The 16,989-nt window shown below is 43.0% G+C and overlaps 1 protein-coding gene across 1 annotated transcript in view; it reads right to left on the minus strand.

The window, feature by feature from the left end:
• efna2b (ephrin-A2b) overlaps positions 1–13,018 on the minus strand; it is a gene marked incomplete at both ends in the record, with an annotated part of 40,944 nt that extends 27,926 nt beyond the window's left edge. The window contains one exon of the mRNA XM_083970941.1: positions 12,858–13,018. Within this exon, the coding sequence (XP_083827067.1) occupies positions 12,858–13,018 (161 nt within the window). The remainder of the gene's footprint in view (positions 1–12,857) is intronic.
• Between the last annotated feature and the right edge of the window lie 3,971 nt (positions 13,019–16,989).

The following is a 16,989-nucleotide window of genomic DNA, read 5'->3' on the forward strand; positions in this document are numbered from 1 at the left end:
ACTGTTGTTGTTGAATGTAGACAGAGATATGTAAATGGTGCTTCTTTACAGCCTGGGATGAACTGCATGCTGTACACTAGACTAATTCCTTTTCACAGGCAGTGGATGTACCATGTCTATTGGTCACTTATCTGTGTATCTTTGTTTTACACGTGAATATTTTCTATTTTGCTTCGGTGCTCAGACTTCTTTCTAGTATATCTAGAAGCTGAAACGCGTCCGTTTGCTGCTGTTGTGCAGTTTCATGAATTAAAGTGTTAAAATTATAGTGAGTGCTGTCAAAACTTTTTTGTACTTTGCTGAGTCAGAGCCAGAACCAGAACCAGAACCAGGCTGGACCAGGACCCAGAGTCTGGTTCATGTCCTTCAGTCTCTCAGTTTAACGTGAGGTCCATGAACGCATCGTCACATCAGACCTGTGACTTTTATTAACCTCATCTCAGTTGGACCTGCAGCTCCTGTCTGGACCCAGACCAGGACCAGGACCAGAACCAGGACCAGGTCTCTGTCCTCCCTCAGGTCTTGGAGCTGTCCATCTCCATCACCCCCCCCCCCCCCTCCTCCTCCAGCAGCTGCTCCTTTTCTCTCTTTGTGTCTCGTCTGAGCCGTCGACCGTTTCTATAATCTCCATTAAAGACCAGACGCATCTGCATAATCCTGTTAACTCTGGAGATGAACACCCCCCCCCCCCTCCCCCCCCCCCCTCTACCCCCCCATCCCCAAAAACCTCCTCTTCCTCACCTCCACAGCCACAGTAGAGAGGGAGGGGGGGTCTGACAGTTCAGAAAAAACCCAAATCTCTTCAGTCTGGAAGCTTCATCCTGATGGACTCCCAACCCCTCCCAAAACCCCCCAAAAACCCACAACCCCCCCAGACCCTCCTAACCCTCCACCCCCGTCTGGGGAACATGGTTTCCTGCCCCCCCTCTGGTAACGCCTCAGTGGCTCCAAGCCGAGGCGATGCTAAAACGTGACGTCAGCCGACTGCCGTCCACTGATTGGCCAGAGATTTGTCACTGAAAACCAGTGTGAGACGGTCGTTGTGTTCGTCGTTCTGTCACCTGAGGTAAATGGTAAATGGACATTCACCCTTTCACACACATTCATACAGCACTAGGCACAGCGCGGGAATCTAACCATTCACACACATTCGTACACCCAATGAACACATCGGGGGGCAAGTGTGGGTTCAGTGTCTTGCCCAAGGACACTTCGACATGTTTCCAGGAGGAACCTTCCGGTTAGTGGACGACCCGCTCTACCTCCTGAGCCACAGCCGCCGAGGTAAATGAAGCTGTGGTGAAAACCAGCTGTGGTCTGTTACCGAGGAGCAGATGATGAGTCTGGAGCCGAGGAGAGGAGAGAGATACGACGACCTCGACCCGCTGAGCTGGAAGAACTATGAAGAACTCAGCTGTGATGGAGAAAGACCTGAACCGAGACGAGACTGTGGAGTGGAAAAACAGATCCAATAACTGGTCCAGTCCAGATCTAATAACCGGTCCAGTCCAGATCTATTTCAGTAACCGGTCCAGTCCAGATCTAGTTCAGGTCCAGTCCAGTAACCGGTCCAGTCCAGATCTAATAACCGGTCCAGTCCAGATCTAGTTCAGGTCCAGTCCAGGTCTAGTAACTGGTCCAGTTCAGATCTAATAACTGGTCCAGTCCAGATCTATTTCAGTAACCGGTCCAGTCCAGATCTAGTTCAGGTCCAGTCCAGATCTAGTTCAGTAACCGGTCCAGTCCAGGTCTAGTCCAGGTCCAGATCCAGTCCAGGTCTTCCTCAGCTGGATGACGTGGAGAATAAAAACACGGCGGCTGCTGCTCTCTGATTGGTCGACTCAATGATTCATGAGTCGTCTCCGAGCAGGAAACAGGTCATTCATAATGAATAACACAATGTTACAGCCACACACACACACACAATGTTACAGCCACACACACACACACACACACACACACACACACACACACACACACACACACACACACACACACACACACACACACAGACACACACACACACACACACTCTGACCCGGTCCCTCACTCATCACAGGAACCTGAACTCGTCACAACTTGAAGGTTCAGAAACGAAACTGATGAAACATAAAACCAGCAGCTGTGTGTGTGTGTGTGTGTGTGTGTGTGTGTGTGTGTGTGTGTGTGTGTGTGTGTGTGTGTGTGTGTGTGTGTGTGTGTGTGTGTGTGTGTGTGTGTGTGTGTGTGTGTGTGTGTGTGTGTGTGTTGGGCTGCCACCACACAGAATCAAGCGCTCCTCATTAAACTCCACCTTCACATGATGAAGCGACAGACGAACAGAGACGATTAAAACAGCTAATTAACACAAACACACGATTTTTAAAAAACGATTTCTTCTTATTTCAGTATTTTACAGTTTCCAGTTGTTAAATTCATCATGTTAAATTACAACATGATGTGAACTTAGATCTTTGAATCAATAACTAAAGCTAAATCTATAATAATATAAATTATTAGAGCTCGCAACTGTTTATTCACCGACGTTTACAGATCTTTTATAATTATTATTTTTGCCGTTTTATTCTGAAAACCACAAATTTAAAGACCGGTTGTGTTGTATATGATAAAATATTATTCTTATATTATTACTATTAATATATTATTAATCATATTGAGACAGGCAGATATGTTGGCACAGCAGAAGACGATAGAATTTGTAATTTATGTGACATTTCTATGACTCTATAAGACAAAAATTGTTCAGTAAAGTAGATCCAAATAACGAATTTGTGTGGTTGGACGATGCTGAGAAGCTAAAACGTCTTTTTCAGTTGAATATATTTACATTTTCTTTATTTCTTGAAAAGGCCTGGGCGATGAGACGAACAGCGATACACACGAAAATAAAAATTCATTCATTCATTCATTATATTGAGATATTTACCGTTGAGGTTTGTAAAATAAAGTCAAACGGATCCGTTCTGACCTGAGCCGACCCTGAACGCCTCCCTCAGTCCCTGCCGTGGTGCGTTCAGGGACTCGAGCCCTGTGGCGACTGCAGGTGCACGCCGTCATTTAGACCGTTTGGATTATCTATCGATCGATCGGCTCAGAGCTGCCGATCAATACTCTCTGATCAGCTGATCAAAGGAGGAGGAGGAACGGTCCTCAGAGAGAAGAGCAGAACTCATCCTCTGGTTCAGTTCATCTCTGTCTCTCAGTTTCATTTCAAACGTCTTTTATTGTCGTCATCGTTTACATTTATTTTCATAAAGTTTGTTTGAACTGAAAAAACTAAAACATTCAGTTCTATGATTGATTGATTGATTGATTTCAGCAGCTCTGAGTCTGTTCAGCGGTCGAGGTTCAACGCTGCAGGTCCTGATGTTTCCACAGCTGGACCTGAAGGTGTGTGTGTGTGTGTGTGTGTGTGTGTGTGTGTGTGTGTGTGTGTGTGTGTGTGTGTGTGTGTGTGTGTGTGTGTGTGTGTGTGTGTGTGTGTGTGTGTGTGTGACCCCTCGGTCCACAAACAGCTTTGTTTTCACCGACGATAATTTGGGATCAACAAGATGAGACGACTCAGGAGTCTGTAATCCTGTTAGAGGACACCTGCAGCTAATCCTGTTTACACACACACACACACACACACACACACACACACACACACGAATAAACACACACAGATACACACACAAATCTGTCCACAAATGCTTCAATATCTGATATTTCAATTTCTTGTATGTAATAAAAATATGGATTTCTGGTAAAATCAAGTAAAAAAAAAAAGTATTTCACAATATTGATTATTATTATTATGACAACAGATGTTTTTCCACTTCTGTTTTTTTTTTTTACTGAACCTGAACACATCAATGCAAAAAAGAAAAGCTCTGCTAAAGAAGCTGACACACATTCCCACACCTGTGTGAGACGTTCAGGTCCAGTTCGACACCAGAGACACAAAAGACACGTCCACGTTGTCAACCTCATTCAGAAATGTCCAAACATTCAGTTTCCTTTAGGTTTTAATTAAAGAGGTTCGAGCTAAGCTATGCTACGCTACGCTAACACTTTCCCTCTGCTTCCAGTCTTTATGCTAAGCTAACGCTCTGCTAACGCCGCCCCGCCGCCCCCCCACGGTTTCATCAGAAAACAGTGAAAGGTTGCAGCTCTTCACCCTCCTCCTCCTGTGAGCTCGAGCCAGGACTTCAAAGTTCCCCCAAGTGTGTGTGTGTGTGTGTGTGTGTGTGTGTGTGTGTGTGTGTGTGTGTGTGTGTGTATCCCGTGAAATGTGGGTCAGGCATTAAAATGCATGAGCAGGGAGCAGAAAGCATGATGAAGTGCTGAGACACGAGGAGGAGAGAATATAAAAATAACTGGGGGGGTCGACAGAAGCCCCTCCCTGCTGATGACACGCCGACACCTCATTGGTCGACTCCACTCCCCCCCCACCACACACACACACACACACACACACAGCCAACAGGAAACGAGCTGACATGGAGACACAGAGTGCTGCTTCCTGCTCTGCGTCCGTCACAGCGACAGAACGACCAGCTGACCTAAGCTCCGCCCCCTCACCTGCATCATGTGACCACAAACATGAACATCAGCACCTGCAGCACACCTGAACACCTGTGACGAGGGTGAAGTGGAGTGAAGCGGTGTGAAGTGTTTTGAAGTGGTGTAAAGTGTGAAATCAAGTGGTGTAACGTGTGAAGTGGTGTAGAGCCCTCGTTATACTTGCTGTAAACAATGCGAACGCGAGCGCATCATGCGTTCGGTCGCGGCCGACGCATCAAACGGACGCAGGTAACGCATGGCAGCCATGATGCGCTCGCGTTCGCATTGTTTACAGCAAGTATATCTCGGCCCTAAAGTGTTAAGTGGTGTAAAGTGTTAAAGGGACAACGAGGAGTTTGTATTTGGTTATAAAAGAGTCTCATATTAAAGCCCCTGTACGGAGCTTTTAACTGGATACGCAAAAGTCTGTGGTTTCTGCTGATGTGTCTCTGTTACCTACAACAGCAAATGAGCCCATCAGTGTAAAGATACGGAAGGCATGGTCGGGTCGGACCACTGACCAAACCATACCAATAGATACATTACGCTGCAAAAAAAAAAAAAAAAAAGCAAGTCTCGTCTTCATGACAGTGGGAAATGCAGTCTTCATTCCGCCGCTTTCATCCACAGGGGCCGCCAAAATCAACACTACATGAAAAGTCTGTACAGGGGCTTTAATGTGGATGAATCTACGCTACCCACACTTGTTAATGGCTCCATTTTCGATAAATATATCGTTTTGTCTCTATCGTTATTTTGTTATTATAATTAATGGTGGAAACGCTGGGCGAGCCGACCACCAGCATTTCCTACTTTTGGTTTTGCAGACACGAAATTCGTGAGAATAACGCCGCCAAATCGCCGTTTATGGTCGGAACTACGACGATATGTCATCGTCTTCCAACCTCTGACTTTGATTCTTGATGAATGAAAACGTCCGTCTTGCGCCAGTCCAAGAATTTCCCCGTGCGCGTGGAGGCTCATGGTGAATGTAGTATGAAAACACTTCGCTTTCCAAAACTCCTCGTTGTCCCTTTAAGTGGAGTAAAGTGTTAAGTGATATGAAGTGTAGTTGCAACAAAGCATCATGGGATACTGGTCCAGTCTCCACTACACACCAGTTTGCACATGTCATACTGGGGGATCATGTGGCACAGTGGGTCGTCAGGCCGTCAAGAAAGAGTTCCTCCTCTCAAACAGCTTCAAATCCTCCAGTTGTGTTTTTTGTGAACGTTTAGAGCTTGGACACCGGACGCTCAGGAAAAAATGTGTTTGATCAAAAACACAGTTACAACAATTATGAGGATTTGATTCGTGCAAAAAAAAAAAAATCAAGATGAATATTTCTACTGGACGACCAACGATCGATTTCACAGACGACCGGACTGATCACAGGTGACAGAGACTCGTTATAGATTTCCAGGTTAAAAAATTAGAATCTGTTCATTTTGAATCCAAAACATCGTCCGTGTTCAAACGGTCAGAACTTTATTAGTCGTCCCTCAGGTCGACAGAGACTTTCACTCGCCGGACGAAAAAAAAAACTGAGTCGACTCTTCACTCGTCTGGTACTGGATTTCATGTCTTTGTGTGTGTGTGTGTGTGTGTGTGTGTGTGTGTGTGTGTGTGTGTGTGTGTGTGTGTGTGTGTGTGTGTGTGTGTGTGTGTGTGAGGAGACGCTCGGCTGCTCCTCCTGCAGGTCGGGGTGTCGGGGGTTAGTGGGGCGAGGGGAGGTGGTGGTGGTGGTGAGGTGGTGGTGGGGGGGGGGGGGGTGACCTCCAATTCAAGAGGAAACACAAAATGGCGGCTGCAGCTGTGTGTGTTAGTGGTTCTTCTTCTTACTGGGAACAAACCCGTCCGCCATTTTCTCCCCCAGCAGCTCAGAGACGGACGAGACCCAGAGAGACTGTAACAGTTCAGGTGTGTAGGTGGGAGAGAAACGTAGATTTAACTCACTTATATTAAGTTACTAATGTACAGTAGTTAACGCACGCACATACACACAAATCGTGACACAAATGGACGACTTCACTTAAAGGTGTACAGAAAAGAAAACTGAATTTGAGCCCACTGTGGGTCTTAACATCAGTGTAATAACTCATCTTTCAGATGATGTAGCCCAAACTTTGTGCAAAATTCTATTTTCGAGTATATCCGGGATGAAAGTGTGGTATTTTTTTTCACATTGGATTGGATTGGATTCACATTATACGTCGCGCTGCTCCGTCATCCGTCAATCAAACATCTGAGACACACACACACACACACACGGAGCTCGGTCTCACCCCAAGCTTTGAATATCCCGCCCGCTCGATAACGACCAATCAAATTTGTTTTCCTTACTCGGGTAAACTCGTGCAGCAACTCGTGAAAACTCGTAGAAGGAGGCGACAAACAGGACAAACGGCCATTTCTGTACACCTTTAAACACTGAGGAACCAAACGTCCAATCAGATGCGGATGACGACAGACTGTCCACTGTGTGACTCTTCAGTACAACACTTTGGCCTTTGACCCATTTCTCTCTCTCAGGTGTGCATGGTTACCAAGCATCAGTGCTGTGTTGCTACGGAGACGCCCTGGACAACAGGGACAGGACGTTAGTTTGGTACCAGACCCGCAAACAAAATCACGTCGTTCAGTTTTTTAAAAGCTGCTCACAAAAATGAAATCAGATAATCACAATACGATGTTTTTTTGTTTTACAAACTGTGGATACCTAATCAATACTTTATATCGATTCATGTTAATTCATCGATTATTTATGACATCAGCTGATCACTGAGTGCTGACCGATCGTTTCCTTTCACCGCTTCAAATGTTGAAAACTCACTCAGCTCAATGTTGTAACAGAAAACTCAGTTCAGACTGAAATTCACGGACCGATTGATTGATTGATTGATTGATTGATTGATTGATTGATTGATTGATTGATTGATTGATTGATTGATTGATTGACACTGTCAAACATCAACATCCTCCAGACTCTGCCCCTGAATGGAGGCATTTTCCTACTTACACATGTGCAACTAGTAAATTTTCTGTTTGTTTGGGGTTTTTTTACACTTAAAGAATCAATAATCTGTCATTACAGGTGTCAGGCCAAGGTGTGTGAGGTAAAAATCGACTGATGTGTTTTTTTCAGGGTCGATACCAGTTATTAGTTATCAAGGAAACTAAGAACTGATATTTCGAACCGATATATTTAAAGTAAAGATGAAGATTTTGGTGTCAGAATTCAGAATAACACAGCTGGGATCAGACTAAATACAGTAAACTGTTTCTTATTTGTACACGGTGATAAGATGCATCTTCTCCCTGCTGCTTTCCAACCAGGGAATAAGAAAAAAAAAAGTAACTATTGCGTTACTTTAAAAAATAAAATAAAATGCTTAAATATATATAAATATGTAAAATTACTCTGACTCTGCGCCCTAACCTCCCGTTTATCTGGAACTAACCAACTCACTCAGTTTTCCTCCTCCTACTGATATTGAGTGAGTTGGTTCCAGATAAACGGCTTTTTTCTGACAAGTTGATGGACTGGAAAAAATTGTGTATATCACGTAGCTACATTTTAACGGGTGTATTTTTTTAATGTGTGACTTGACTTCTTGAATTAACCCTGACCTCTCCAGGTTTGGTGTCTCCTCCTCTGTGTCTCTAACCCTCCTCTCCTCCATGTGCATCATCTGTTTCCAACAAGGAAGAAGCCGGTGAGAAATCAATCCATGGAGCGGTGGATAAGGTTATTTATCATCTACCATGTTACCATGTGTATATCTGTGTAGTCTAATGGAAATACTAAAGAGTTAAGGTGGAAATCCTGCAGAGTTCCTCTTTAACCTTCCTCTTGTGTCAGCTTTCTGCCTCCATCTCTTGTGTTCGGTTCTGACCTGAGTCGTAAATCAGCTGTAAAACACTAAAAACAATTATTTATCATCCCATTTGTTTCTCATCTCTTGGTTACGTTGTTTGGCTCCTTATCCATGAAAAGGTTTTGCACTTTTCAACACTCATTATTGTTCTTCTCATTATAACATGGTCAAAACCGACCCTAACAACACAAATGTCATCATTTTAACCAGAGCATTTTAGAATTTAGTGAAAAAAAATGTGTTTTATTTTGTTTAAATAGAGGTTCCTGAGAAAGTCAAAAAGTCTTGATGCAATAAACAGATTTATGTGGTACTTTTATGCATTAAAAACCTAAACACAGGACGGTGGCGACCAGAACACAAGAGGAAGGTTAAGTAACGGCATATTTTATCGTCAGTAACAGTAACGGCGTTGTAACGGGGGAAACACGCTGCAAAAAATCTAAATCTTACCAAGAATATTTGTCTTGTTTCTATTCAAAACAATCTCATTCTACTTAAAATAAGACTCATCACATAAAAGTAGCTTGTTTTTAGACACTTTTTACGTCTTTCAAGTATATTTTCACTTGAAATAAGTAGAAAAATCTGATAGTGGAGCAAGTTTTTCTTTCTTATTACAAGCACAAAAAACTTGCTTTCACTGGCAGATTTTTCTACTTATTTCAAGTGAAAATTTGTTTGAAACAAGTGAAAATTATCTAAAAACAAGTTGATTTTTAGGTGATGAGTCTTATTTTAAGTGGAAAGAGATTAGATTTGACTAGAAATGAGACATTTTGACAAGAAATAAGACAAATATTCTTGGAAAGATTTTGAGTTTCTGCAGTGCAGTGACTTTTTGATTACTAGTTACTGAAAAAAGCAGTGCCGTTATTTTATAACGCTGTTATTCCTATCACTGGTTTTTGGTGAAAAAACGGCCGATTATATCGATTATCGAAAAAATGCAGAATATCGACTGATAATGATAATAATCGGTCTCTCCCTCCATCATGAATGAGAGAACAAGGAAAAGGAAATGTTAATATTTTGCTTTGAGAGTCAATTTACAGTTTGTGCCTCTAAATATTCTGCTTTCACTCCTACAACTATGACAACAGAACCAGGCGACGCTGCAGCCAATCAGAGCTCAGAGACACGTGATGTAAAACCTCTGAGGTCACAGTGACATCACCACCACCACCATCATCATCACATGATGTTAATATGTTCACACACACACACTGACGGCTGCGTGTCTCATGGTGCTCTGAAGACGACAACACACACACACACACACACACACACACACACACACACACACACACACCTGTAATACGACGCTTATTTTTCCCACTTTTACTTTGACGAGGTGTTTCTTTCGTCCCCCTTTCAAAATAAAAGCTGCAACATTTAGTAGAATGAACCGAGTCCGACTTCTTTCAACTCCTATTCGGCTCCTATTGGTCCGTTCAGACACCAGCCGACCAATCAGAGGAGAGAGCGGTGAGCCGTTAACCCTCTGCTGCCAGGACGGAGCAGATACTGACGAGCCAGTGACAGCTGAGGTCACACACACTGATCCAGGGTCAGTGTGTGTGTGTGTGTGTGTGTGTGTGTGTGTGTGTGTGTGTGTGTGTGTGTGTGTGTGTGAGTGAGTGTGTGTGTGTGTGAGAGAGAGAGAGAGAGAGAGAGAGAGAGAGAGAGAGTGTGTGTGTGAGAGAGAGAGAGAGAGAGTGTGTGTGTGTGTGTGTGTGTGTGAGAGAGAGAGAGAGAGAGTGTGTGTGTGTGTGTGTGTGAGTGTGTGTGTGTGTGAGAGAGAGAGAGAGAGAGAGAGAGAGTGTGTGTGTGTGTGTGTGTGTGTGTGTGTGTGTGTGTGTGTGTGTGTGTGTGTGTGTGTGTGTGTGTGTGTGTGTTCTTTGTGTCTTTGTTGAACCGTGGTGTCGTCGTGAAGTTCGATGCAAAGAAAAATCGGTTTTTAAATCTCAGTTTTTAAATCTCTGGCATCTTGGTCTGAACTGAAGAATGAATCCCTATTGATTATTGATCATCAACTATTGATTAACCCAGCTGCTGTTTTCCTTATTAGGCTACAAGAGTTCATCTGTTTTTTTAATAATCAGAGAAAATCCGAAAATCGACGTCAGATCTTACGCTTCAGAATCCACCTCGATAATCGATCAGATATCAAACCAAAGGTGGTTATTGATTAATCCTGCTGAGCTACGACTGATTGGTTCTCCTCTTCTTCTACCACAGAGTCAAGAGGCCGAAGGGGGCGGGGCCTAACAGGTACAGGTTCACCTTCACTCACTGTAACGACACATCTATGGACGAAGAGATGAACTTGATCAATACACTAGTGCAGACCGACTTATTCCAATATCAATTTCTATTTCAATACTTTACTGCCGAGTCGACCGGGTCAATGGGAATTTGTTTCAAAAACCCTCATTCCATCAGATTCAGACAATAAATGTGAGATAAATAGCTAAATACTAGATAAAATCCAACAATAAAAGGAGATAAAAAAGGAAAAAAAGGAAGATAATAAGATGAGATAAATAGCAAAAAAATACCAATATTACAACCAACATCTGGTTAACCTGCCGAGGGACGAGCAGCCTCATCATATAAAGTGCACAATGCATATTCTTAAAGTGCCCAGTGGTAATTATTACAATTAAGAAGTCGTTAAAACGTTAAAAGTGCAGAATGGCTGGCTCTGTCCTAAGATCGCAAAATTTGGGGAAGATTCAATTCATTATAGGCAGAATTTTGGGTTATGGTGTATCCAAGTCTTATAGTCTTATACATATTATGGAACAACTGACTTATAAAATAAGGACTCAAGAGGATCAATACTGCCGGAAGTGGGAGAAATGGACTGAATACATAAAAACGACAGGACAAGGACCATCACATGGACAAAAAGGATCAAACTGTAGAAGCATGGTGATCCAACATGTTCTTTTCCACATCTTTGTTTTGTATAATGTTTATACACTGCTTAAGAAAAACAAGAAAAAGAAAGTATCAAAAAAAAAGTGCAGAATGAACAATTATTAATTATAAAGAAGAGGAACGTACTGCTGCTGTTAAATCTGGTTGTTTTTGCTTTGATGCAGGAAGTCCATAGATGGATCTTAAGGCCTATTTTCTAATTAGGTCAGAGGTTAAGTAGACACAGTGTGTGAGTATGTGTGTTCTCCTTTATTGAAACCTCAGATAAAACTAAACTTTACAGAACTGGTCCAGACTAGAAACTAAAAAGAGATAAATTAATATTAAAAAAGGAAGATAATAAGCAAAAAAAAAATACCAATAAATAACACCAATACCAGGTTAACCTGCTGAGGGAAGAGCAGCCTCATCAAATAAAGTGCACAATGCATATTTTTGTATTAGGCTAATGCTTGTTAAAGTGCACAGTGGTAGGCTAATCATTACAATTAAGAAGTCGTTAAAACGTTAAAAGTGCAGAATGGACAATTATTAATTATCAAGAAGAGGAACAAGCTGCTGCTGTTAAATCTGGTTGTCTTTGCTTTGATGCAGAAAGTTCATGGATGGATCTTAAGGCCATTTTTCTAATTAGGTCAGAGGTTAATTAGTGTGTGCGTTTGTGTATGTGCATGTGTGTGTTCTCCTTTACTGAAACCTCAGATAAAACTAAACTTTACAGAACTGTTCCAGACTAGAAACTAAAAACAGATTTAAAAAAAGAAAAAAGGAAGATAATAAGATAAGATAAATAGCCAAGAATACCAATAAATAACACCAATACCATGTTAACCTGCTGAGGGACAAGCAGCCTCATCAAATGAAGTGCACAATGCATATTCTTGATGCTTGATGCTTGATGCTTGATGAAGAGTGGTAATCATTACAATTAAGGAGTCGTTAAAACGTTAAAAGTGAAGAATGAACAATTATTAATTATCAAGAAGTAGTTGCTGTTAAATCTGGTTGTTTTTGCTTTGATGCTTCTGAGAGGAAAAAGTTCATATGGATCTTAATCTTGAGGCCTTATTTCTAATTAGGTCAGAGGTTAATTAGACACATATTGAAACCTCAGATAAAACTAAACTTTGCAGAACTGGTCCAGACTAGAAACTAAAAAGAGATCAGAAAAAAGCAACAACAAAAAAACAATAAATAACACCAATACCAGGTTAACCTGCTGCTTACAATTAAGAAGTCGTTAAAACGTTAAAAGTGCAGAATGGAAAATTATTAATTATCAAGAAGAGGAACGAGCTGCTGCTGTTAAATCTGGTTGTTTTTGCTTTGATGCAGAAAGTTCATAGATGGCTCTTAATCTTGAGGCCTTATTTCTAATTAGGTCAGAGGTTAATTAGACACATATTGAAACCTCAAATAAAACTAAACTTTACAGAACTGGTCCAGACTAAGAGCAGCATGGTCTTCTGGTCTTCTGGTCTTTCTTACCTCGGGTTGGAGCTGTTCCAGTAGACCCCGTACCGGTCTGAGAAGAGCCGGTCGTCGGTGACGGCGGCGGCGGCGGAGCAGCAGAGTCTGAGCAGCGGCGCGAGGAGCAGCGCGAGCACCGGCAGCACGAGGAACGGCGGCTTTAACGGGAACCGGAACATCTCTCTCTTCTCTTCTCTTCTTCAGCTGTAGGGACCAGAACCACCACCAGGACCAGAACCCAAACACATCAATCAGGTCTGAGGCTCCGAGTTCCTCTCAGCAGAACTCAGGTTGCATCCACATCGATATAACTTATCAATAAGCATCGATTTGACTCCTATTATTATTATTATTATTAGGCGCGTTTAGTTGGAGTTGGAGATTCCCCAACAACAACTACAATAATTATGATGATGATGATAAAAATAAAAATAATAATCCATGATTCCTCCTCTTCTTTTTTCTTCACGGGGACCGTTTCTCCTCCTCACAAACCGGTGAATTCACGTTAATCCTGCAGGTCCACGACGAGCACAAACTGTCCCAAAGTCTCAGTCTCATCCTCCTCTTCACTTCAGATCAGTCTGAACCAGAACCAGAACCAGAACCTGAACCAAGGGAATCGAACCTGGGCCAGGATCAGGATCAGAGCCACAGGGGACCGGGTTGTTGTGCACAGAGGAGGATCAGTGCGTCCATGTGCATGTGCGTCCTGCCTCTCTGCTCTGCTGCTTTTCTCTGCTGGAAGCTCCGGATCGATCCCCGCTCTTTGGATCCTCTCATTCAGGATTTATGCTTCTTTTTTCTTTTCTTTTTTTCCCTTCTTTTTCTTTTTTTTATGTCTTTGCGAGTCTCTTATGTAACCGCTCCTCCAGGATCTCACCGTCCCTCCAAACCTTCCCGCTGCTCCGCGGCTGAGCTGATGGCAGCGGCTCTGGAAGTTCAACACTCCGCTGCACCGCGAGTCCGCATCAAGGAGCGCTGGCTTTTTGTGCAGAGTTTTTTTTTTTCTTGCAGGTTTTTTTGCAGGAGTTTCCTCCGTCCGAACCTGGACTCACAAACAAACTTTCCGCAGCTGTTCTTCTGACTCTTCTGAACCGAACCGAACTGAGTCCGAACCAGAGGAACAAAGAGGAGAGAGAGAGAAGGAGAGAGAGAGGGAGAGAGGAAAGGGAGAGAGAGGAGGAGAAAGTTTGTGCAGCTGCAGGAGGAGCGTTTGGTGTGGGCACCGGCTCAGCTCCGACTGCTGCTGCTGCTGCTCCCGGTGCGTCCCCGCTGGGCGGAGCTTCTGAGCCGCGGTGTCTTCCTCCTCCTTCCTCCTCCTCCTCCTTCCTCCTCCTCCCTCCTCCTCCTGCACTGCAAAAACCCAAAATCTTTCCAAGAATAGGCCTATTTGTCTTATTTCTTGTCAAAAGGTCTAATTTCTACTCATTATGAACCTCTTTCCACTTAAAATAAGACTCATCATCACCTAAAAAATCAAACTAACTTTCACTTGAAATAAGTAGAAAAATCTGTGCTTGTATAAGAAGAACTTGCTCCACTATCAGATTTTTCTACTTATTTCAAGTGAAAATGTGCTTGAAAGAAGTAAAAAAAAAAAAAAAAAGTGTCTAAAAACAAGCTACTTTTAATGTGACAAGTCTTATTTTAAAGCAGAAGTAAGCAGAATGTTAGTGTTAATATAAGTCTTAAATAGTTCTATCTTCCGACAGCAATCACTTCTATAGAGTGTTTGGTCTGAAACATGGGTCTGTCAGTCACTCTGCTCTGCTGTAAGCCGAGGAGAAAACTTTCCTTGTATCCTACAACGTTTATCCAATGAGGAGAGAGAACGGCATAAAGGGGCGGTCCTCTCTGTGTGTGCAGCCAGGGGATGCGCGTGAATGTGGTGACGTAGGGACGAGGACGGGGACTGCTAACTCCATCGGCTGACAGGAAGTTAGACAAAACCACCGGATCGCTTACTTCTGCTTTAAGTATAATGAGATTTGTTTCGACTTGAAATAAGACAAATATTCTTGGTAAGAGTTTGAGTTTTTGCAGTGTGCTGCTCCTTCCTCCTCCTCCTCCTCCTCCTCCTGCTGCTCTGCCTCCAACCACAGGCGGCGGCTCCACGGACAGAAATAAGTGGACACGACCGGGACCTCAGATCTGGATCAGAACCAGAACCAGGATCTGGAGTTAAGACCCGGATCTAGACTACAAGGTGCAGGTGAATCCACCAGACCAGTTTTACTGATGCTGAGTCCTGGACAAAGTAAAAAATAAAAAAAACTTTAATGAGATTTAAAGGAATAGTCCAACATTTTGGAAAATTCTCCTATCACTGTAATCCCTATAGTGATAGCAGTAGGTTCATCACCTTTAAAGAGACCGAGAGGAGTTTGCTTTTGATTATAAAAGAGTCTCATATTGATGTGGATGAATCTACGTTACCCACTTGTTAATGGGTCCATTTTAGATAAATATATCCTTTTGTCTTTATAGTTATTTTGCTATTATTTGGTGGTCGGCTCGCCCAGCATTTCCTAGTTCGCTAGTTGGCATCGTTTATGGTCGGAACTATGACGGTATCTGATTGTCTTCAAACCTCCGACTTTCATTCTTGATCAATAAATGAAAACATTCTTGGCAAATGCTTTCGCTTTCATCCGTCCAAGAAGAGGCAGAGGCTCATGGGAAATGTAGTGTGAAAACACTTCGCTTTCCAAAACTTGTCGTAGTCCACTTTAATTATCGGTGCATGTTGTTTTGAGATCGGCGGGGCAGAGACGTGAGCTGCTCAGGGAACACAATGATGATCATCACACTCATCAAATACACAATCCAACAACTCCACAACGCTCTGGTGGACAAGTTGTGACCTGCACATTCACCACGCTATGAGATAATAACACAACGTTACCAGACAAGAGTTGTTTTAGAGGGAAATGCAGCCGGAACTACATTCCAGACACGGCTGCTGGGGCGGAGGGATTTCAGAAGAGAAAGTAGTTCTGAGTATTTGCTTCATATATACGTTATTTTGGAGTTGTTGGATTGTGTATTTGATGAGTTTGATGAGGGACAGGGGACCTGGACCGTTCACCTCCATTGTGTTCACTGAGCAGCTCACGTCTCTGCCCCGCCGATCTCAAAATAACATGCACCGATAATTAAAGGGACAACGAGGAGTTTTGGAAAAGCGAAGCGTTTCTTTGACCGGCGCAAGACAGACTCATGTTTTCATTCATCAAGAATTAAAGTCAGAGGTTGGAAGACGATCACATACCGTCGTAGTTCCCACCATAAACGGAGATTCTGCAGTGTTATTCTCATGACTCGCCACAAAACCGATAGTAAAGAAAGCTGGTCGGATCAACCAGCATTTCCACCACCACTAATAATAACAAAATAACGATAGAGACAAAATGATATATTTATCTAAAATGGGCCCATTAACAAGTGTGGGTAACGTAGATTCATCCACATTAATATTAGACTTTTTTATTGTCGCGGAATTTTTCGTTCTGCCGACGGAGAAACTCCTCGTTGTCCCTTTAAAGGTGATTAACCTACTGCTATGACTACAGGGATTATGGTGAGAGGAGAATTGGCCAAAATGTTGAACTATCCCTTTAAAAATATATAAAGATATCTAAACCATGTGACCTTTAACCTGTAAACTACACACCTGCCGTCTCACCTGTGTCTCTGTGGTGAATCAGCTGATCAGTGGTGGGGGGATTTGAACCTGTAACATTGCTGCTGCTGCTGCTGTGAGGAAGACGACGACCCCCCTCTTCCTCCTCTTCCTCCTCCTCCTCTTCCTCCTCTCTCTCTCCCAGTGATTCAGCACTCATACATATTTCAGAGTGTAAGCTTTGGAGGGAAAGTGGGAGCGGGGGGAGGAGGAGGAGGAGGAGGGAGGGGGAATACAGATGAATCTTTAATTCTTGCTTTTAAAGCGGGCTCACAGATTAATGGAGCTGCTCTATTAAACTTTCAGAGGGTCCCCATGAATAAATGCAGAGACCGCCGGGCGTTCGACAACCACTGACCATGTAGACACAGAGAGAGAGAAAGAGAGAGAGAGAGTGGTGGTTATTGCACAGCAGCAGCTCCACGTTACATCAGTGTGTTCTAATTACACATCTGGACCAGGTAA

This window comes from Trachurus trachurus (assembly GCF_905171665.1).
Source record: "Trachurus trachurus genome assembly, chromosome: 4".
Taxonomy (NCBI): domain Eukaryota; kingdom Metazoa; phylum Chordata; class Actinopteri; order Carangiformes; family Carangidae; genus Trachurus; species Trachurus trachurus.